The sequence below is a fragment of the Mytilus edulis genome, chromosome 14 (genome assembly GCF_963676685.1).
Source record: "Mytilus edulis chromosome 14, xbMytEdul2.2, whole genome shotgun sequence".
Taxonomy (NCBI): Eukaryota; Metazoa; Mollusca; class Bivalvia; order Mytilida; family Mytilidae; genus Mytilus; species Mytilus edulis.
In genome coordinates, this window is record NC_092357.1 from 63,233,701 (window position 1) to 63,258,146 (window position 24,446).

General features: G+C 34.3%; 2 protein-coding genes across 6 annotated transcripts in view; one reads left to right on the forward strand and one right to left on the reverse strand.

Annotated features, from left to right (window-relative positions):
* LOC139503831 (tubulin delta chain-like) overlaps positions 1 to 24,446 on the forward strand; it is an 89,196-nt gene that overhangs the window by 49,230 nt on the left and 15,520 nt on the right. The window contains exons 1-3 of one of the 4 annotated variants that reach the window (XM_071293770.1): positions 13,110 to 13,284; positions 16,875 to 16,970; positions 17,482 to 17,534. The exons of 2 other annotated variants lie outside the window; for them this stretch is intronic. In XM_071293770.1, coding sequence (XP_071149871.1) covers positions 13,190 to 13,284; positions 16,875 to 16,970; positions 17,482 to 17,534 — 244 coding nt within the window. In that variant the 5' untranslated portion in view covers positions 13,110 to 13,189. Of the gene's footprint in view, positions 1 to 13,109; positions 13,285 to 16,874; positions 16,971 to 17,481; positions 17,535 to 24,446 lie in introns of those variants that run through there. One more of the 4 variants, XM_071293771.1, reaches the window with a different exon arrangement.
* LOC139503830 (uncharacterized) overlaps positions 1 to 24,446 on the reverse strand; it is a 304,074-nt gene that overhangs the window by 230 nt on the left and 279,398 nt on the right. The gene's annotated exons all lie outside the window — the stretch shown is intronic.

Genomic DNA, 24,446 nt, shown 5'->3' on the forward strand with positions numbered 1-24,446 from the left:
TAATAAATTTTGAATAATGAAAAATGAATAATAGACGTACTTCAGCGCAGTTATTTACACTCATTTAGGCCAATTAAAATTAATTGATAGATTTTCATCCCCGCCCGCCCCTCTGAAATCGCCCCGCCCCGAATTTTTTTCTTTTATAAAATTTACGATTTCCGGATTTTGTTCATTCCCGTTACCGGTAACCGTTAAAATTTCGTTTCATTCAATGCTTCTTGTTTCAAATTTCGGTTTTGTACCTCGAGTAAATCTAACCAAAATGATTAAGTCGACCTTTCCGCTGCTCTATGATGACAACATCATCTTCCGAGAGTAAAAATTGATAACGAGAATGACATGAACGAGAAAAATGCTGTTTCCAAGACTGCAAATCGCGGTATGTCACAAATTTCTGTGATTAGAAAACTGCGGACTTTTTTATTTATGCAATGACTTTGTCTCCGGAAATTTAAACTGTAAATGATACCCAAAGCACAAGATTCGTGGAAACCATTGATACAGAAAACATGACTGAATTATAGATATTGAAACACAAGCACGAACTTGTCAGATTTATGACCGTTTATTGAATTTAAAAAGTCGACTAACACACGCATTTTATTTATGCAAGCCCTTTGATTTTACCCATGGCTGTCTTTTTATGTTGACAAACAGCAAATGTCCCAATACACCCAAAAAGACTCATTAAACAACAACTTTTTTTATGCCCCACCTACGATAGTAGAGGGGCATTATGTTTTCTGGTCTGTGGCTCCGTCCGTCCGTCTGTGCGTCCGTCCGTTCAGGTTAAAGTTTTTGGTCAAGGTAGTTTTTGACGAAGCTGAAGTCCAATCAACTTGAAACTTAGTAGACTTGTTGCTTATGATATGATCTTTCTAATTTTAAAGTCAAATTAGACTTTTGACCCCAATTTCACGGTCAACTGAACATAGAAAATGAAAGTGGGAGTTTCAGGTTAAAGTTTTTGGTCAAGTAGTTTTTGGTGAAGCTGAAGTCCAATCAACTTGAAACTTGGTACACATGTTCCTTATGATATGATCTTTCTAATTTTAAAGCCAAATTAAACTTTTGACCCCAATTTCACGGTCCACTGAACATAAAAAATGAAAGTGCATGTTTCAGGTTAAAGTTTTTGGTCAAGGTAGTTTTTGATAAAATTGAAGTCCAATCAACTTGAAACTTAGTACATATGTTCCCTATAGTATAATCTTTCTAATTTTAATACCAAATTAGATTATTACCCAATTTCACGGTCCATGGAAAAGGATAGTGTGAGTGGGGCATCCGTGTACTTTGGACACATTCTTGTTTATTATTAAGTTCATGTTTTACATGATAATTATATTTTCATCTTGCATATAAAGTACCAACCCTATTATTTTCAACACTCTCTGAGTTTTCATTTTATTATGTACTCATAATAATTGTGTTGCATACCAATGCATTTGCTTCATTTTATGGTAATACAAACCATTGTTTAGAAACCAAAATACATTTTGTGTAGGTACATGTAGTCTAACTGAAGAGAGTATTTCTCACAGGTTTTTATGCCCCACCTACGATAGTAGGGGGGCATTATGTTTTCTGGTCTGTGCGTCCGTTCGTCCGTCTGTCCGTTCGTCTGTTCGTTCGTCTGTCTGTCCCGCTTCAGGTTAAAGTTTTTGGTCAAGGTTGTTTTGGATGAAGTTGAAATCCAATCAACTTGAAACTAAGTACACATGTTCCTTATGATATGATCTTTCTAATTTTAAAGCCAAATTAAACTTTTGACCCCAATTTCACGGTCCACTGAACATAGAAAATGAAAGTGCATGTTTCAGGTTAAAGTTTTTGGTCAAGGTAGTTTTTGATGAAGTTGAAGTCCAATCAACTTGAAACTTAGTACGCATATTCCTTATGATATGATCTTTCTAATTTTAAAGCCAAATTAAACTTTTGACCCCAATTTCACGGTCCACTGAACATAGAAAATGAAAGTGCATGTTTCAGGTTAAAGTTTTTGGTCAAGGTAGTTTTTGATGAAGTTGAAGTCCAATCAACTTGAAACTTGGTACACATGTTCCTTATGATATGATCTTTCTAATTTTAAAGCCAAATTAAACTTTTGACCCCAATTTCATGGTCCACTGAACATAGAAAATGAAAGTGCATGTTTCAGGTTAAAGTTTTTGGTCAAGGTAGTTTTTGATGAAGTTGAAGTCCAATCAACTTGAAACTTAGTACACATGTTCCCTATGATATTATCTTTCTAATTTTAATGCCTAATTATATTTTTTATCCAATTTCGCGGTCCATTGAACATGGAAAATGATATTGCAAGTGGGGCATCCGTGTACTTTGGACACATTCTTGTTGTTGTTAAGTTTTTAAAGCCGTAATTAGATATATTTATTTAAGGATTTGAAATATTATGTAAGATTCCTCATATTTGTGTATACATGTACATGATATAAGCTTATTATTACACTTGCATATATGAAGAACTCGTCACAAAAGGGTTTCATATGAAATAAAATATAAAAAATAAAATCCTCCCACCCGCCCCATTATTTTCAAAAATTTGGATGAAAATCTACTAATTAATTTTAGTTGGCCTTACGATTACAAAGTTAACACTGTTAGCGTTCTAAAGTAAGATCTACACAAAAGCAGCTGACCGGAGTAGTCAGCCGACCCAATCTAATGCCTTTTATTTAAGTTTAATGTCAATTGGCATTATGTTCGTCAGCATCTCAATTCTAAATATATTTTATTTCGTTTGAAATTAGGGTTTCCCGTTTGCTATTTGTAGTAATTAGATGAGAACTAGCTCTGAGACTGGGTCTGCAACAGTATGTACTATTTATTAAGTTTGATGCTAGGTGCATAAGGCACGAGGAAAGTGTTGGCGGTTTCTACGGGTGGGGTTTAATGGTACTATATAAAGTTTGGCTTTCAAATGTCTTAGTATCGAAGGTGCTCGCAGTTGCGTTGGTATATTTACAGTTGCTGCTTTGTTTATTGTACAGGCATTGGAGGTATTAAACGAGGAAAACAAATGATGCGAATGAGGAACAATGGTATATGTCATGCATTTATTTGTACAATAAAGTAAAATAAAATATTGTATCGCAATAGAAAATAATATGTTACTGCAAGCAACTAATCCTATATCTGTGTTTTTCTTGTTTATAGTCTATTGAATTTAGAGATTAAATACTTTAAATTCGGACGAGCAGGGCGAGGGAGAATTTAAGCGTGGATATAAATTGGCTGAGGTGTTTTCAAGTTGAAATGAGTAATGTCCCTTTAATGATTATTTAGTATATTATAAATTTAAGTATATAGTGTCGACAGAAACATTATTCAAGGATCTTATTGCGGTGTTAAATTGATCTTTGAGACACTGAATATTGTGTTAGTTTTGTACATCCTGTATGATTTTAATTTGTAAAATAGCCTTGATTCTTGTTTGAATAGGCTGTTATATTTGAAAACAATTTTATTGTCAGTTGGAACATGTATGATTTGTTAAACAGGTAACTAGTGCAGCTGTTTTATGTGACAATTATAACAACATTAAAGATTATGAATTTACAACTTTCTAAGAGACAGCAACCAACGAAACAAGAAACCGGCAGGAAGCATGCCTGGGACAGTTTACAACTCAAACCTACTAGAAGTAGGTTACTTATTGTTAATAAAACTATAGCGATCTTTAAAATCTTCCATAGGATACTTAACGCCCTCCAAATACAAAATGGATATCTCTTTAGTGACATATCTCTTCAGTTGCATGCAATATACATGATATATTTATCAATATGTTTTACTTAAGCAGGCTTTGGAGAAGACATTTTCGAAGGAAGAACTAATAAAAAATTACACAGAAGTTTACTTTCTAGCTAACTTATCTTGCTGAAAAGCATCTTGTTAGGCATCGGCTTTACTCAGTAAAACCATTATATATCTTCTGCGAAACAATTTCGTCATTTAAACGATTTTTTTAACGAATGATACTATAGGAGGAAAATATTACGGAAAGATTTTTTTTACTTTAAAATTTAAACTGAATTAAATATGCAATTGTATTTAGATAGTTCACTGTTTACATCATGCGAAATTTTTTTTTAGATAAAACCTCACAAATATCAGCAACAGGACGACATGTTAGAGTATCGAAACACGCAACCGTACGGCTGATATTATATTGTTTCTTACTTAGAGATACAAAACATGTTATCTTTGTTGTACTGTCTATTGGATGCAACATCATTGCAAAACAGCAAATTGCCAAGGTATTTGCAGTTCAGTTGTGTCGAAAATATTTGATATGATTGAGAAAGAAATTCTGCATTCACGACACAAAAATAGAATTGAAATTTACACATTACTTTTGGGACATACACTTATACATGTACATGTATACTTAGTACTGTGATCAATGATTGGAATCAGAACCTTTAATAAACAATGTTTATATATGTTATTTCAATATTGCAACAGGCGACGAGAAACGAGGGTCTGGGTGTCTTCAGTTGTACATCCTTAATGCATCCTTAAATAGTTCATGTTATATTTATTCTTGTTTTAGTTTTTGGTCCATTATTCAAATCTCTATACTTTTTATGGTAGCACCTCATTCTTCTCTGTTCTCTATGTTTTATATAAATTGTAGCACCACGTTATATTTTGTTCTTTATATTTGATCTCCCCATTGTTTTCTATTCGCTATATTTGTGCGCCCCAGTATCATCTACTAGTATTTATTCTTTAATATTTGCGAAACCCCATAGACCACCATGAACGGGGATTTCATAAAAATACGGAAACAATTTTTTTTTTTAACTTAAACATTCACACTTAATTGAAAATGCAATCATATTCTTGAATATTTCATAGCATAAAGTCCGCGAAAAGGAAAATAAAAACAGATAAAACCCTTGAAATATCAGCAACAAGAAGGCATGTTAGAGTGTCAATATATATAGAGTATCAAAACACACACGCAACCCGACGGCCTTCAGTAATGAGAAAAAACATGCCGCGAATAGTATGAAATTATCGGCTCCGATATAAAACATAATTTTCATGAAAAATTCAATTGAGGAAACTTGATGCCTAATTTTATACTTCTTTTGTCAGAAAACACTGAAAAAAACATACAAACATACTATCCACACTGATCTGTGTCCACACTTGTTTTATATAACCAAAAGCATATTCAAGTTTTGCAATAAACTGCGTCTCAAGACATTTTAATTAAAGTAATTTGTCAACGTATTACATCTAGATATTTTTAAGTGAGAGTGACTAGGAAGTGGACTGACATGCAGCTTACGTCAAGAGAACTGAGTTATGTCCCTTGATAATTATGCTTATCAAATGGAACTGAAAAATGTATAGATTTTGTACATCATATAGCCAGGATTTTAATTTGTGGAATAGCATTGATTCTTATTTATATAGGCTGTCATATCTGAAAAGCAATGGTATTGTCAACTGGAAGATGTAGACTTTGTTAAACAGGTAACTAGTGACACTGTTTTGTGTGGCAATTATAACAACATTAAAGATTATGAATTGACTGATTTCAAACAGACAGCAACCAACGACACTATACACCAGCAGGAAGGATGTCTGGGACATTTTATATCTCAAACCTACTAGACGTAGGTTACTTATAAATGATAGGGATGACCTTTATTCAACATAATTAATTAGTGATACATTAATGAAAATGGAAATGGGGAATGATTCAAAGAGACAATACAACCCGACAAAAGAGCAGACAACAGCCCAAGGCCACACAGCGAGAAAACTTGCAGCGGCAGGCGTGCTTCGTATGGCCGCCAAACAAAAATGTGTTACTAGTATATTCAGTAGAAATGGACGTTACACTAAACGAAACATATATGGGCGTTTTTCAATAAAAACGTATTTTCTTGTCCCAGCCACTTTAAAAAAAATGTGTTTGATCTTTGTTAGTAATTTTTTGTGCAGTCAGTATATTGAATGAGATTTAACATTTTTAAGCAAAGAAACAGTTTATTTTTAGAGGGATTGATAAGATATTGACTCCTGAATGGTCCAAAACAACCAAAATGTCATGTCTGAAGGAGATTTGACCCGTTTCGTAGTGGACATTAACAAAAATGCGGTATCACTCTGGTCCATTTGATGTGCTCAATTTTTCTTATTAACAATTTAATTGCCGTTATAAAAGCATTACTTCTTTTGTAAGACCCTAATGTTTATATCTCTTGCAAACAAAAACTACATTGATTTTATAAAACTGTTTATTGGCAAATTTTAATGACTTCGTTTCGTAGTGGACATTTTGTGAGGGACATACCTTCTGAAATTAAAAGTCTTATATTGAAAGCTGTTTATTAAAATATGTTGACTCTGAACATACTTTTGAATTATTAAAAAACTTATGTAAAGTAAAAATAACATTTATTTCTTCATTTTTTTACGATATTTTAGAGTATGAATGTTGAACAGGCGGTCTAGGGACACTACCATGCAGTCTTTTTTTTAATCTTTTTTCAATTATATTCGTGCAAAACAAATAACAAGGGTTAGTTTCATGTAATTTTTATTATGTTTTTATTAACATATAATAGGGTTGATGTCAACTACGAAACTTTTTGTCCACTACGAAACGCATCACAATGTCCACTACGTAACATGAGTTGTACCTTCATATGTGAAGTACTGTCTAATCTTTATCGATAAAAATGGGTTTCCAATTCAGAAAAAAAATGAGATTTTTCTAGTATTTAAAGTAAACAAACTGGAATGTCTATAGGAAACATTTAAGATTGCAAAAAATATGTGCTTTTAGAAGAAGTTTCGTAGGGGACAAAAGTCCCCAACGAAACAGTACACAAATTATGAAAATAATATCATTTTAAAGAATATTTAAGATTGCAATTTTTGTTTACAAACAGGTCTATAATAGAGGTATTCAAAATAACTCTTGAAATTAAATTTTAGACAAGTTGATTTTCCATTTTTTTAGGTCTGAAAGTTACGCTTTTATTGAAAAACGCCCATAAATGAACCGAAATTTAAAAAGATAACACCAGACTAACAAAGACCAGAGGCTCCTGGCTTGACACATGCGCAAATGTAAAGCGGATTTTAACATATTTACGAGATCTCAGCCATCCCTGTACCTCAAGTCTCTTATAGAACAAAGAACAAAAACAAGCCAATACCTAAGTAAAACTCAGTTTAGACTAAATCTACATACATGTATTTATAAGTGAAATGTGTGAGAAAATTAGTCGACTACAAAACAATATATGTTAGCTCCTCATTCATCTCCATTCTCTTTATTTTATATTGTAGCACTCCGTTATATTGGTGTCTTCCCGATTGTCCCATTTTTTGAAATTACAGGTAAAAAGGGAATGAAATTTTGTGGGACAATCGGGAATATGTTTGTGGGACAATTGGGAAGTTTAAATGTGGGACAATTGGGAACTGTTTTTAAAATGATTAATTTGTTTTTATAGCGTGTTGCAGTTAATCAAAGGTTACTAATCGATGTAACTTATAAAATATGAACAAAATAAGAACAAATAATAATATTTACATATTTTATTTTGCTCATAGTAGGTACAATTGAAGTATCATATAATATAATATGAAGTCTTTTAATAGTCTAAGATGCATATTTTTTTTACTTATTTTTTATTGGCTTTGAACTTGCAGTCAGTACTGTGAGTACTCTCAGATCTGTACTAAGTGTCTTTGTTGTGGTGATGTCCCAAGCCAGGAGCCTGTAAGTCAGTGGTTGTCGTTTGTTGCCGTGTAACATATTTGTTTTTCGTTCATTATTTTGTACATAAATTATGCCATTAGTTTTCTCGTTTTACATTAGTCATTTTGGGGCTTTTGTAGCTATGTGATATGGGATTTGCTCATTGTTGAAGGCCGTATGGTGACCTATAGTTGTTAATTTCTGTCATTTGGTCTCTTTGGGAGAGTTGTCTCATTGACAATCATACCACATCTTCTTATTTCTTATGGAAGTTTGTCTCTTCTTTATAATTGGTGAATAGTCCTGTTGACTGTAAAAACAATGGGAAAATTGGAAAAACAACCTTTAATAGTGATTCTTGGAAAGGCTGATCTGGAAAAATTCTAGACAGAAGCAAATTTAGAGAAAATAGATGGGGGTAAAAAAAAAGAGAAAATTCCAAAATTTACAAATTGACAGAATGGTCAATTTGACACAAAAAAGCAATAAAATTTTATAAAACTTTCTTATATTAACACCTACTTCTAGTTTTTTTTTAAGTTAGATCTATTCAGATTGGTCCACTCTATCTTTATTGAAAGTATGAAAAAAATAAAGTTTAATTTGAAACTGTGATTTTTTTAATTATAATAGCCCAAAAATGGATAACATTTGATGAAAACTGAGAAAATCATCAGAATTGGGTACTTTGAAATGGCTGTAGCAAAAATAAGTGCACCACCATATGATTTTCGTCACCAATTAGTTTTCTGGAGTCATATATAAACCCAAAAATCAGGTTCAGAAAAAAAAGTTTAATTCAAGACCTTAAAAGATCTATAATTTCATAAATCAGAAATATTGTATTTTTTTAATCAAAAGTGTATCATTCTAATGATTTAAAAAACATATTTTTTATACTTTTATAAAATTAATATTAAATGTGCAATAATTAATTCTTGTTTATTTAGCAAAACAAACAACAGTTACCTTGTTTATCTAAGCACATTTTACTACATAAAATAATGTGGGACAATCAGAACTTTTCATGTGGGACAATCAGAACTCTAAAATTTTAAAAAGTGGGACAATCGGGAATAAACCGTTATATTATATTCTTTATATTTGACCTCCGGTCCCAATCTTCTCTACACGTTATATGTTGGCGCCCAGGGGTTGAAGACATAAAACTTGGCTCAGTGCTCGGAGCAAAAAATTCATGCTAAAATATGAAATCCATCATTTTGATTGGTTGATTTTCGAGTATGAGTACACAAAACTGACTCGAAAGTTTTATGACTTCAAGGCCAGTATTCTCTATTCTTTATTCTTTATTTGCGAAACCCCATTCAGACCATCATAAATGATCATTTCATGTAAAATACGGAAATATTTTTTTTACTGTCAAATTCACACTAAATTAAAAATGCATTCATATCTAAATATTTTATATATAACGCGAAAACCAGGGACTTTCTATAGTAAGTATAGAAAGTCTCTGGCGAAAACAGATAATAAAAAAAGATAAAAAAAAAAACACTGAACTATCAGCAATAGTAAGACACGTTATAGTGTCGATCAAAAGAGTTTCGAAACACAGACGGAATTCGGCGTACGGCCTTCAACAACGAGAAAAAATCACATACCGCTTAGTATATTATACTAATACATTTTGTAAAAGGCCCGAACACGAAATATATGAAAGAATTTAATTCGGAAACTTAATGCCTAAGGAAGCTACAATTAGATTTTAGGGGTGTTTAGGATGAAGCTTCGAAAAAAGGCAGGCTATGAGTTTTGATTTAAGAAATTTAGGATGTGACACTTGACTGTTTATGTAGAAAACAAAAGTCAGGATAATCTCATAAAAAAGGTAGGACCGAATAGAATGAAAAAAAAAGGCAGGACAGATTGAACAAAAAAATAAAAACACAATTTTACATCCTAGACCCCCCTTTTTTTTCTTCACCGGCCTTAAAATCAGATAGTAGCTCCCTTTATCAACGTATAACTTCAAGATCTGTTTAAATGAGAGTGGCTGAGAAGTGGGATGTCATGCATCTCAAATCCCAAAAGGACTGAGTTATGTCCCTTGATAATTATGGGTACGAAATGGCATTGAATAATGTGTTAGTTTTGTACATCCTGTAGGATTTTGATTTATGGAATATCATTGATTATTACTTATATATGTTGGCATATCAGAAAATCAATGGTATTGTCAATTGGAAGATGTTTATTTGTTAAACAGGTAACTAGTACAACTGTTTTGTGTGGCAACTATTACAACATTAAAGATTATGAATTTACGTCTATGAAAAAGACAACAACAAACGACTTAACCAGAAAGCTTGTTATGATTATTTTATAACACACACCTACTAGAAGTAGGTTACATTAAGTTTTTTCAGTTGAGGTTAGCTATGAAGATATCTCTATAATTGCATGCAGTATACATGATATATTTTTTAATTGTATGAAAAAACAAAAATTGTAATTTCGTTCTATTGTTGTACTGTTATACCACTGTCCCAGGTTAGGGGAGGGTTGGGATCCCACTGACATGTTTAACCCCTCCACATTATTTATGTATGTGCCTATCCCAAGTCAAGAGCCAGTAATTCAGTGGTTGTTGTTTGTTTATGTGTTACATATTTGTTTTTCGTTCATTTTTTGTACATAAATAAGGCCGTTAGTTTTCTCGTTTGCATGGTTTTACATTGTCATTTCGGGGCCTTTTATAGCTGACTATGCGATATTGTCATTATTGAAGGCCGTACGGTGACCTATAGTTGTTAATTTCTGTGTCATTTTGGTCTCTTGTGGAGAGTTGTCTTATTGTCAATCATATCACATCTTCTTTTTTATATGAACTAGTACATAAGCAAACTTAAAATGATCAAAACAAACAGACAACGTTATAGCTTATGGCAACACATCGATCTTCGGGCTTTTTAAATAGAAACTTTAAAACATCATGTCAGAACAACAAAACTCAGACATATCTGGCGCTAGTTCGACTAAATCTGGAATATTCATGTTCAGTATGGGACCCTCACACACTTGAACAAACGTCTTAAATCGATATGCCTTTTGTGTCTGTAACAGGTATCATAACATCAGTATACATGATATACTCATTAAACTGGCCCACACTACAAGAAAAAAGACCACGCACAAGATTAATAATACATTGTATATGTTCTTTAAAATAGTACATCAAATCGTAGCAATCCCATCTGATATTCTCATACCATCAGATAGTAGAACCAGCTTAAATCATAATTTCACTTTCAGACCCATTTCAACCAAAGTACTTACATATAAAAAAAAAACATCCATATTCCATAACCCAGTGGAATTTAATGTCAATTCACACAGTCACTTTCAGAGAACAGCTCACACCAGCTGCTCTCCACAAATCTATAGCTATAAGTAGAACAATCCTAGTATATATACAAGCAATGCTAGGCATTATAGAATTTCACACCAAGGTTAAAATCAATCCTGATAAAACTGAAATTATGTGTGTCTCTAAAGGATCAAAACAACAATTACAATATCATACAACTTCAACGGAAAGGAAATAAACAGAGTAGAAAAACTAAAGCATCTATAGGTATCACTAGAGCTACAAATGGCAAATTCAACTTGGATGAAAGACTTAAAATAGGCCGACAAACTATATATGCCTTGCTAGGTTCTGATCTACATGCAAGAACAGGAATGTCACCAATAGTGATTAAAAAAGTATGGAAAACCTATACGCTGTCCCACGTTATCTGTATGGGCTCGAGGTTCAAATATGCACAAAAAAGGATATATCTCAACTGGAAAAATTACAAAGAAAGATATTCAAACAATTCCAATGTCTACCAGAAAGAACAGCATCTGCAGTAGTATATATATACTAATAGGAGCTAAGCCCTTTGAGTCGGTTTTAGACAAAAACATGCTAGCATTATTTCTCTCAATCTCTCGCCTAGATGGCTCGATAGAACATAAAATACTGGAATGGGAATTGGAAATTAGTTCGAATTTTAACAACTCTTTTATTTGTCGTATAAATAAAATTTTGCAAAAATATCAACTGCCAAAAGCAGAAGAAATTATAGAACATTCTCCATCAAAATATATGTGGAAAAAACAATTGAAAACATCAATAAATGAATACTGGTCTTCAATTTGGACAAAAGAATGTAACACAAAATCTACGCTTAAACATTTATCTCTTCAAAAAGATTCGATCAATAATCCACATAACATTTGGAAATGTGTTAGAAATAACCAATATGACATAAAAAAAAAGGCAGAATTGAAATGTTAGCTAGTACATGCTCCAAAGTACTAGGGCAAAATTTAGTAAAAATACTATTCATCCAAATTGAAAGCTATGCAATGAATCTGAAGAAACATTGGAACATTTCCTACTACATTGTTAAAGGATAATTGATGTTAGGCAGCGATATATGGATATTTTTTTCAAAATACTACGAGAGATAGAAAGGGGTAGTACAACAAATGTTATGATTAATAAGCAACAGTTACTATTACTTAAAATTATATTAGACTGCGCAGCACTAGACATAATGAGTAATAAGCCAATAGACGAATTGCTAGATATAGAAAGGAAAACACAAGACTTATGCTACCATTTACACATGAAGCGTACACAACTTTAATGTGATATCAAGTGACATGAAAATATAACAGTAATATTAAATATAATAGTCTAAACAGTCTGCATGGGATGCCAAGCTAACTAGTTCAGTCTATGAATATCAATATACAAAATAATATGATACAATTTAACATTTGCCTTGGCAGGGCACCTATTGGCTATAAATTACTAGGTTGTAAAATTTATTTATTCATATAGTGGTAAATCAAAGTGCCGCAATTTGTGATGTACTGTGCATAATATTTTTTATTAATATCTTTTAATATATTATCAAAGACATTTTAAAACCTTATTTAATTCACTTTAACTAATTAATTTTATTTTTAAATTATATTTTTCATATCGTAAATATTAAAAATATCCGCTTTTTCGGTTAAGTATTCAAATTTTTTTAATACTCATTCGACAAGTGGAGTGCTCCGATAAAACGGAGGTATATACCAGAACAGAACAGAACCAGACCAAATGTTTTTATAATGATGATTTGATATCTAGGACTCTTTTTTTGAATATTTTTGTTATTTTGTTGAAAAAAATAATGATTATGTGATAATATTGACAGAAAATTTTTACGATTATGGACTCCCCCACGAGAGGCTTCTATTTTCATATTGAAAATATTAAACGCGGAAACTTTTTACCGGAGTTTTTTTTAATTTTTAATTTTATTCATAACATCCGGTTGAAATTCAGATTTCTGTCTGTTTTCAATTATACATTGTTTTGCAGGACTACGGCAATGTTATGAACAATGACGATTTTAACTGAATATGTCAGCAGTATTTCTACATGTTGGTCAATGCGGAAACCAAATAGGAAAGGCTTTCTGGAAGAAAACATCACAAGACAAAGCTGTTCATGAAGGGTATAAAAAAATAAAAATATAGTCACTTCGGCACCCACTGACCTAGTCAAATTTGCACCCCGTACAGTTATTTCGTCTCCGAGAGTATAAACAATATATATATATTATATATTATATATATATATAGTGAATGAGTACTTCTTTTTAAAATTTCATGAATCTCATTACTTCTCCCTATCAATTTCAAAAAGAGAAGTCACTTCTTCTTCTTCTTCTTATGGTATCCAGTTATCCATCAGATTTTTGATGATTACTAACTGCTGCGCATGCGTAGGATAATAATAGATAAATATTTACAAAAGAAAAGTGCCAAAAATAAACAAATACTAACATGACATGTGGTTAAAACTATTTACATAACTACTAGGTTTACTGTTTTATGTTGTAGAGAACAGTAGGTGTCAACTGTTCTCTAAAAATATTTAAGGTCGGAGAAAGTACTACCTTTGGAGGTAGTACATTCCATTGTGTAATAGTAAACGGAAAAAAGGAATATTTGTAACAGTCTTTAAATGTAAGTATGTGTCTGTAAGTTTGTGGATGGAATTGTCTGGTTCTATTGTCTGTTGGTATGAGTAAATCTGATGGTATGGCGACAATATGGTGAACAATTTTATAGAACATTATAAGTCTAGTTTTAAGTCTGCGTTGTTGTAAGGTAGGCCAATTTAAGGTATTGAGCATGTCTGTAACGCTACTGGTGTTGTGGTAACGATTGCAGGCATACCTAGCTGCCCGACGTTGAACCATCTCAAGTTTATTGCATTGTTCAGCAGTATGAGGGTTCCAAACCGAACAAGCATATTCTAGTTTTGGTCGGACAAGTGCTAGGTATGCCTGGGACTTAATGTTTGTGATTGATGTTTTTAGATTTCTTTTTAGAAATCCTAGACTTTTATTTGCATTGCCAATGATGTTGTTTGTATGCTGGTTCCATTTTAGGTCAGATTGAAGTGTTATACCAAGATATTTAGCTGCGGAGACAGATTCTAGGGTATGACTGTGAAGAATGTAGTCTTTTTTAATTGTATTTTTCTTATTTGAGGCTGTGAGAACTGTACATTTGTCTGGATGGAAAGCCATCAGCCAGTCTTCTTCCCACTTTGCAGCAGCATCAAGATCTTCCTGAAGGCTATCACAATCTTCTTTAGATTTGATGCTTTTGTAAATGATGCTGTCGTCGGCGAACAGTCTGAGTTTACTGGTTTTCAAATATTCTGGTAGGTCGTTTATGTAAACCAGAAATAGAACTGGACCCAGAACTGTTCCCTGTGGGACACCAGAAGTAACTGGAGCAACGTCTGATGACTCTCCATCCAGGACAACTGTTTGTGTGCGGTTTGATAAAAAGGCAGAGATCCAGTTAAGTGTTTCATTTTGTATTCCATAGAAGTGTAGTTTGTATAAGAGTCTTTGATGTGGGACTTTGTCAAAGGCTTTCACCCCCTTTGGCAAAGTCCATAATTACAAGGTCTGTTTGGGTGTTATTGTCTGAATTTGAAGCCAGTTCTTGTATAAAAGATAGAAGTTGTGTTTCACATGATCTAGAGTGTCTGAAGCCGTGCTGGAGGTCGTATAATAAATTTTTTTTTTCTAAGTGATTAATTAAATGTTTTGTTATGACATGTTCCATTAGTTTGCAACTGATACAAGTGAGAGAGATTGGTCTGTAGTTAACTGCATTGTATTTTTCACCTTTTTTGTATGCTGGTGCGACATTTGCATGTTTCCAGTCAGATGGTATATATACAGCCAGATGTAAGTGATTTCTGGAAAATAATGGTGAGGATATATAGGTGCCATTATGTTTTGAAGTTGTTTTAGAACTCTGCCGCTGATGTTATCTGGGCCAGTGGCTGTGTGCGGATTGATGTTGTGTAAGAGTTTTTGTATGCCAGGTGTGGTAATTGTGAGTGATGGAATGACTGGATGGGGACTTGGTCCTTTATCAGGCATATTACTTGCTGTTTCGGTGGTAAAGACTGATTGGAATTGCTCATTTAAAATGTTGGCTTTTTGTTTTGTATCAGTTGTTAATTGTCCCTCTTTTTTCAGGGGAGCAACTCCACTATTGTCAGTTCTGATGGATTTAATGTAAGAAAAGAGTTTTTTCGGTTTTGATTGGTTGCTGTAACTTTGGTCAGGGTAGTTTGTTGGAAGGTCAAGGATCATTTTTTCTATGTATGTACAATAGGCACGTCTCTGTTCTTGTTGGACTTGTTGTTTAAGTTTTTTATATTTAAGTATATGCTTTTTGTCCTTTTTCATTTTAGAGTACAATTTATTCTTTTTATTTATCATTTTTCTGAGTTTGTTGTGCACCCAGGGAAGTCGGTGTTTATATGTTAACATTTTATGTGGGATGTTTGTATCAATTGATTTTGTGATGTTGTTTTTAAATAAATCCCACATTTCGTTTATAGTACTGTTGTTGTTGTTATTCATAACAGTAAGCTCTTCAAGTGTTTTTTGAAGGTCTGCTTCTATGTTTTCCCAGTTCGCTTTGTCGTATTTGAGTATTTTTCTAATTTTACGAAGCCAAGTGTCAATTTCTATGTAGACGATGTCATGGTCACTTAGTCCTAGTGGTGGAAGTGTGTTTACTTTGTTAACAGTTGTTGGATTGTTAACTAGGATTAAGTCTAATATTCTTTCTTTTCTAGTTGGTGTATTAACTATTTGTTGAAGGTTAAAATTTTCTAGTAATTCTAAAAGTTTATTATGATGTTCAGCATCCGGTTTACCCGGTATGACCTGAGGTATAGATCAGTCAATATGACCTAGGTTAAAGTCACCACCAATCATGATATTAGTATTTGATGATTGGTTGATTCTACCAAGTGATAGTTCTAGTTGTTGTAAAGATGTTCCTTTATCTGATGGTGGTCTGTAATATGCACCTATTAACAAGTTCTTACTACCAATCATGTTTATTTTAGACCAAACTATTTCACAGTCAGTTTTAAGTTCGCTTACTTCTGTGCTTATAAGTTCTTTATTAATAGCAATAAGTACACCTCCATGACTTTGGTTATTTTTATTTGGTGGTCTGTCTGATCTATAGATATTAAATAGTTCTGATGGAAAGAATTCATATGATGATATATTTTTGTCTAGCCATGTTTCAGTGCCTATGATTATATCAGGTTTAGATGAATCAATTAACGGATTGAGATCTTCTTTTTTATTTCGTATCGATTGAAAGTTTATGTTAAGTATCCTGATAGGTTTTTGATTTTTAGTAGTGGCTTTTTGTGATGTTTTGACTTTCGGTTTTGATTGAGTCTTAGCCATAGGCGATGAAGATGCCTGAGGAGCACCTAGGCTGTTATTGAGTGATGTATCACTCATACTCCAGCTACTACTAGAATTTAATGATATGCTTGATTGGTTATTGAATAAGCTAGTGGAGAAATTTGGCATTCCACAATTTGTGCATTCCCTATAATTCTGAAGTGTACAAATGTATGTGTGAGCCCTGATGCTTAATACATGTAATACATTGATATCAAAGGAGTAAGGCTGTGATAATATATATTTTCTGTCTTTTTGTTTTACCATCACCAAGTCTCTATTTTTTTCTATTTCAGACACACTTTTATACACCCTGATGGAAAACAAAGATCTGTACATGTAGATAGTGAACCAAAAGTTGTACAAAAGGCTTGTAAAGGTCTTAAAATAAGGTAAAACAAGTAAACAGACATTGCATTTATTATTGTGATTGTTCTACAATATACTCATTATTACTGTCTAACATGTCTAATGGGATATTTATTATCATTATTATTACAATATACCAATTTTATTAGAAAATGCTATCAACAGGATCTAGAATTGAAATGCATGTTGTTGGTTTTTTTTTGGACGCCTGGATCTCATCACAGTTTTGGCAATAATAAAAACTTGCAATGGTACAAAATGCTATAGACATGATAGAAAATAAGATGTGGTGTGATTACAAATGAGACCAAAGACATAGAATCAGCAATGATAGGTCACCATACAATTTCCATGATTTCATGAGCAAAACCAGTAACTGAATAACAAGCTATAAATTACCCCAAGATGATAAATGTAAAACAATTCAAATGAGAATACTAACAGTTTTATGTATGTAGAAATGGTAACAAAATTAAAATCATCTACAGCAACAAACAATTACATGTACCTTACTAAATATTTGATTTTTTTCAGAGATGGAAATATTGTATCTGGGAAGAGAGGAAGAGGAACAAATTGGGCATTAGGTTTGTTGTCATGATAGAGCAAGAGTTATCTCCCTCCTTTCAATATATGTATCCATATATACATTTTTTTTGATAAAGCACTAAAGATACACAGAAGAACATAGACATTAAACAATATATTCTTTGACATGATTTGCTTTTATAAATTGTGACTTTTATGGAGAGTTGTCTCATTGGCACTCATACTACATCTTCTTAAATCTTTGTAATCTGATAAAGCCCTGTAGATATAAAGGTACATGTTGAGGAGTTTCTGAAATAAACAAATCAGTTTTACAGACCTGGGTATTGAGTAAACCACGGTAAAATTAGGTGATTGGATGTAAATAGGGTTGGGATTATAATTGATACAATTTTTTTTTCATTGGCTTTGATAAAAGAGAGGCAAAGGCTACAGAACAAAGGGATATGCAAACTAACACAAATCGAAAATAAACTTACAACGCCATGGGAATACAATGTACATTTTATACTCTAAACACAAAGAAAAGACAAAACAAAAAATAGACAACTTAAGCATGTTAAGACTGAACGAAATGAATTGACAAAACCCAAGGGGTGATCTCAAATGCTACAGAAGAGTAAGCAGAACCATTGTGTTGCTCATGTACACACAAACTTCTTGTCTAATTTAGTACCTGCTTAACGTATGACACCCATTGTGTTGCTCATGTACACACAAACTCCTTGTCTAATTTAGTACCTGCTCTACATATGACACCCATTGTGTTGCTCATGTACACACAAACTTCTTGTCTAATTTAGTACCTGCTCTACGTATGACACCCATTGTGTTGCTCATGTACACACAAACTTCTTGTCTAATTTAGTACCTGCTTAACGTATAACACCCATTGTGTTGCTCATGTACACACAAACTCCTTGTCTAATTTAGTACCTGCTTAACGTATGACACCCATTGTGTTGCTCATGTACACACAAACTCCTTGTCTAATTTAGTACCTGCTCTACATATGACACCCATTGTGTTGCTCATGTACACACAAACTCCTTGTCTAATTTAGTACCTGCTCTACATATGACACCCATTGTGTTGCTCATGTACACACAAACTTCTTGTCTAATTTAGTACCTGCTCTACATATGACACCCATTGTGTTGCTCATGTACACACAAACTTCTTGTCTAATTTAGTACCTGCTCTACATATGACACCCATTGTGTTGCTCATGTACACACAAACTTCTTGTCTAATTTAGTACCTGCTTAACGTATAACACCCATTGTGTTGCTCATGTACACACAAACTCCTTGTCTAATTTAGTACCTGCTTAACGTATGACACCCATTGTGTTGCTCATGTACACACAAACTCCTTGTCTAATTTAGTACCTGCTCTACATATGACACCCATTGTGTTGCTCATGTACACACAAACTCCTTGTCTAATTTAGTACCTGCTCTACATATGACACCCATTGTGTTGCTCATGTACACACAAACTCCTTGTCTAATTTAGTACCTGCTCTACGTATGACACCCATTGTGTTGCTCATGTACACACAAACTTCTTGTCTAATTTAGTACCTGCTTAACGTATAACACCCATTGTGTTGCTCATGTACACACAAACTCCTTGTCTAATTTAGTACCTGCTTAACGTATGACACCCATTGTGTTGCTCATGTACACACAAACTCCTTGTCTAATTTAGTACCTGCTCTACATATGACACCCATTGTGTTGCTCATGTACACACAAACTCCTTGTCTAATTTAGTACCTGCTCTACATATGGCACCCATTGTGTTGCTCATGTACACACAAACTCCTTGTCTAATTTAGTACCTGCTCTACATATGACACCCATTGTGTTGCTCATGTACACACAAACTTCTTGTCTAATTTAGTACCTGCTCTACATATGACACCCATTGTGTTGCTCATGTACACACAAACTTCTTGTCTAATTTAGTACCTGCTCTACGTATGACACCCATTGTGTTGCTCATGTACACACAAACTTCTTGTCTAATTTAGTACCTGCTCTACATATGACACCCATTGTGTTGCTCATGTACACACAAACTCCTTGTCTAATTTAGTACCTGCTTAACGTATAACACCCATTGTGTTGCTCATGTACACACAAACTCCTTGTCTAATTTAGTACCTGCTCTACGTATGACACCCATTGTGTTGCTCATGTACACACAAACTTCTTGTCTAATTTAGTACCTGCTTAACGTATGACACCCATTGTGTTGCTCATGTACACACAAACTCCTTGTCTAATTTAGTACCTGCTTAACGTATGACACCCATTGTGTTGCTCATGTACACACAAACTTCTTGTCTAATTTAGTACCTGCTCTACATATGACACCCATTGTGTTGCTCATGTACACACAAACTTCTTGTCTAATTTAGTACCTGCTCTACGTATAACACCCATTGTGTTGCTCATGTACACACAAACTTCTTGTCTAATTTAGTACCTGCTCTACGTATGACACCCATTGTGTTGCTCATGTACACACAAACTTCTTGTCTAATTTAGTACCTGCTCTACATATGACACCCATTGTGTTGCTCATGTACACACAAACTCCTTGTCTAATTTAGTACCTGCTTAACGTATGACACCCATTGTGTTGCTCATGTACACACAAACTTCTTGTCTAATTTAGTACCTGCTTAACGTATAACACCCATTGTGTTGCTCATGTACACACAAACTCCTTGTCTAATTTAGTACCTGCTTAACGTATGACACCCATTGTGTTGCTCATGTACACACAAACTCCTTGTCTAATTTAGTACCTGCTCTACATATGACACCCATTGTGTTGCTCATGTACACACAAACTCCTTGTCTAATTTAGTACCTGCTCTACGTATGACACCCATTGTGTTGCTCATGTACACACAAACTTCTTGTCTAATTTAGTACCTGCTTAACGTATAACACCCATTGTGTTGCTCATGTACACACAAACTTCTTGTCTAATTTAGTACCTGCTTAACGTATGACACCCATTGTGTTGCTCATGTACACACAAACTTCTTGTCTAATTTAGTACCTGCTCTACGTATGACACCCATTGTGTTGCTCATGTACACACAAACTTCTTGTCTAATTTAGTACCTGCTTAACGTATGACACCCATTGTGTTGCTCATGTACACACAAACTTCTTGTCTAATTTAGTACCTGCTCTACATATGACACCCATTGTGTTGCTCATGTACACACAAACTTCTTGTCTAATTTAGTACCTGCTTAACGTATAACACCCATTGTGTTGCTCATGTACACACAAACTTCTTGTCTAATTTAGTACCTGCTCTACATATGACACCCATTGTGTTGCTCATGTACACACAAACTTCTTGTCTAATTTAGTACCTGCTTAACGTATGACACCCATTGTGTTGCTCATGTACACACAAACTTCTTGTCTAATTTAGTACCTGCTTAACGTATGACACCCATTGTGTTGCTCATGTACACACAAACTCCTTGTCTAATTTAGTACCTGCTCTACATATGACACCCATTGTGTTGCTCATGTACACACAAACTTCTTGTCTAATTTAGTACCTGCTTAACGTATAACACCCATTGTGTTGCTCATGTACACACAAACTTCTTGTCTAATTTAGTACCTGCTCTACATATGACACCCATTGTGTTGCTCATGTACACAAACTTCTTGTCTAATTTAGTACCTGCTTAACGTATGACACCCATTGTGTTGCTCATGTACACACAAACTTCTTGTCTAATTTAGTACCTGCTTAACGTATGACACCCATTGTGTTGCTCATGTACACACAAACTCCTTGTCTAATTTAGTACCTGCTTAACGTATGACACCCATTGTGTTGCTCATGTACACACAAACTTCTTGTCTAATTTAGTACCTGCTCTACATATGACACCCATTGTGTTGCTCATGTACACACAAACTCCTTGTCTAATTTAGTACCTGCTCTACATATGACACCCATTGTGTTGCTCATGTACACACAAACTTCTTGTCTAATTTAGTACCTGCTCTACATATAACACCCATTGTGTTGCTCATGTACACACAAACTCCTTGTCTAATTTAGTACCTGCTCTACGTATGACACCCATTGTGTTGCTCATGTACACACAAACTCCTTGTCTAATTTAGTACCTGCTTAACGTATGACACCCATTGTGTTGCTCATGTACACACAAACTTCTTGTCTAATTTAGTACCTGCTCTACATATGACACCCATTGTGTTGCTCATGTACACACAAACTCCTTGTCTAATTTAGTACCTGCTTAACGTATAACACCCATTGTGTTGCTCATGTACACACAAACTCCTTGTCTAATTTAGTACCTGCTTAACGTATGACACCCATTGTGTTGCTCATGTACACACAAACTTCTTGTCTAATTTAGTACCTGCTCTACATATGACACCCATTGTGTTGCTCATGTACACACAAACTCCTTGTCTAATTTAGTACCTGCTTAACGTATAACACCCATTGTGTTGCTCATGTACACACAAACTCCTTGTCTAATTTAGTACCTGCTCTACGTATGACACCCATTGTGTTGCTCATGTACACACAAACTTCTTGTCTAATTTAGTACCTGCTCTACATATGACACCCATTGTGTTGCTCATGTACACACAAAATCCTTGTCTAATTTAGTACCTGCTTAACGTATAACACCCATTGTGTTGCTCATGTACACACAAACTCCTTGTTTAATTTAGTACCTGCTCTACGTATGACACCCATTGTGTTGCTCATGTACACACAAACTTCTTGTCTAATTTAGAACCTGCTCTACATATGACACCCATTGTGTTGCTCATGTACACACAAACTTCTTGTCTAATTTAGAACCTGCTCTACATATGACACCCATTGTGTTGCTCATGTACACACAAACTCCTTGTCTAATTTAGTACCTGCTCTACGTATGACACCCATTGTGTTGCTCATGTACACACAAACTTCTTGTCTAATTTAGTACCTGCTTAACGTATAACACCCATTGTGTTGCTCATGTACACACAAACTCCTTGTCTAATTTAGTACCTGCTCTACATATGACACCCATTGTGTTGCTCATGTACACACAAACTTCTTGTCTAATTTAGTACCTGCTCTACATATAACACCCATTGTGTTGCTCATGTACACACAAACTCCTTGTCTAATTTAGTACCTGCTCTACGTATGACACCCATTGTGTTGCTCATGTACACACAAACTTCTTGTCTAATTTAGTACCTGCTCTACATATGACACCCATTGTGTTGCTCATGTACACACAAACTCCTTGTCTAATTTAGTACCTGCTCTACGTATGACACCCATTGTGTTGCTCATGTACACACAAACTTCTTGTCTAATTTAGTACCTGCTCTACATATGACACCCATTGTGTTGCTCATGTACACACAAACTCCTTGTCTAATTTAGTACCTGCTCTACGTATGACACCCATTGTGTTGCTCATGTACACACAAACTCCTTGTCTAATTTAGTACCTGCTCTACGTATGACACCCATTGTGTTGCTCATGTACACACAAACTCCTTGTCTAATTTAGTACCTGCTCTACGTATAACACCCATTGTGTTGCTCATGTACACACAAACTTCTTGTCTAATTTAGTACCTGCTCTACATATGACACCCATTGTGTTGCTCATGTACACACAAACTCCTTGTCTAATTTAGTACCTGCTTAACGTATAACACCCATTGTGTTGCTCATGTACACACAAACTTCTTGTCTAATTTAGTACCTGCTTAACGTATGACACCCATTGTGTTGCTCATGTACACACAAACTCCTTGTCTAATTTAGTACCTGCTTAACGTATAACACCCATTGTGTTACTCATGTACACACAAACTTCTTGTCTAATTTAGTACCTGCTCTACGTATAACACCCATTGTGTTGCTCATGTACACACAAACTCCTTGTCTAATTTAGTACCTGCTCTACATATGACACCCATTGTGTTGCTCATGTACACACAAACTCCTTGTCTAATTTAGTACCTGCTCTACGTATGACACCCATTGTGTTGCTCATGTACACACAACCTCCTTGTCTAATTTAGTACCTGCTCTACATATGACACCCATTGTGTTGCTCATGTACACACAAACTCCTTGTCTAATTTAGTACCTGCTCTACGTATAACACCCATTGTGTTGCTCATGTACACACAAACTTCTTGTCTAATTTAGTACCTGCTTAACGTATGACACCCATTGTGTTGCTCATGTACACACAAACTCCTTGTCTAATTTAGTACCTGCTTAACGTATGACACCCATTGTGTTGCTCATGTACACACAAACTCCTTGTCTAATTTAGTACCTGCTTAACGTATAACACCCATTGTGTTGCTCATGTACACACAAACTTCTTGTCTAATTTAGAACCTGCTCTACATATGACACCCATTGTGTTGCTCATGTACACACAAACTCCTTGTCTAATTTAGTACCTGCTCTACGTATGACACCCATTGTGTTGCTCATGTACACACAAACTTCTTGTCTAATTTAGTACCTGCTTAACGTATAACACCCATTGTGTTGCTCATGTACACACAAACTCCTTGTCTAATTTAGTACCTGCTCTACATATGACACCCATTGTGTTGCTCATGTACACACAAACTTCTTGTCTAATTTAGTACCTGCTCTACATATAACACCCATTGTGTTGCTCATGTACACACAAACTCCTTGTCTAATTTAGTACCTGCTCTACGTATGACACCCATTGTGTTGCTCATGTACACACAAACTCCTTGTCTAATTTAGTACCTGCTCTACATATGACACCCATTGTGTTGCTCATGTACACACAAACTCCTTGTCTAATTTAGTACCTGCTCTACGTATGACACCCATTGTGTTGCTCATGT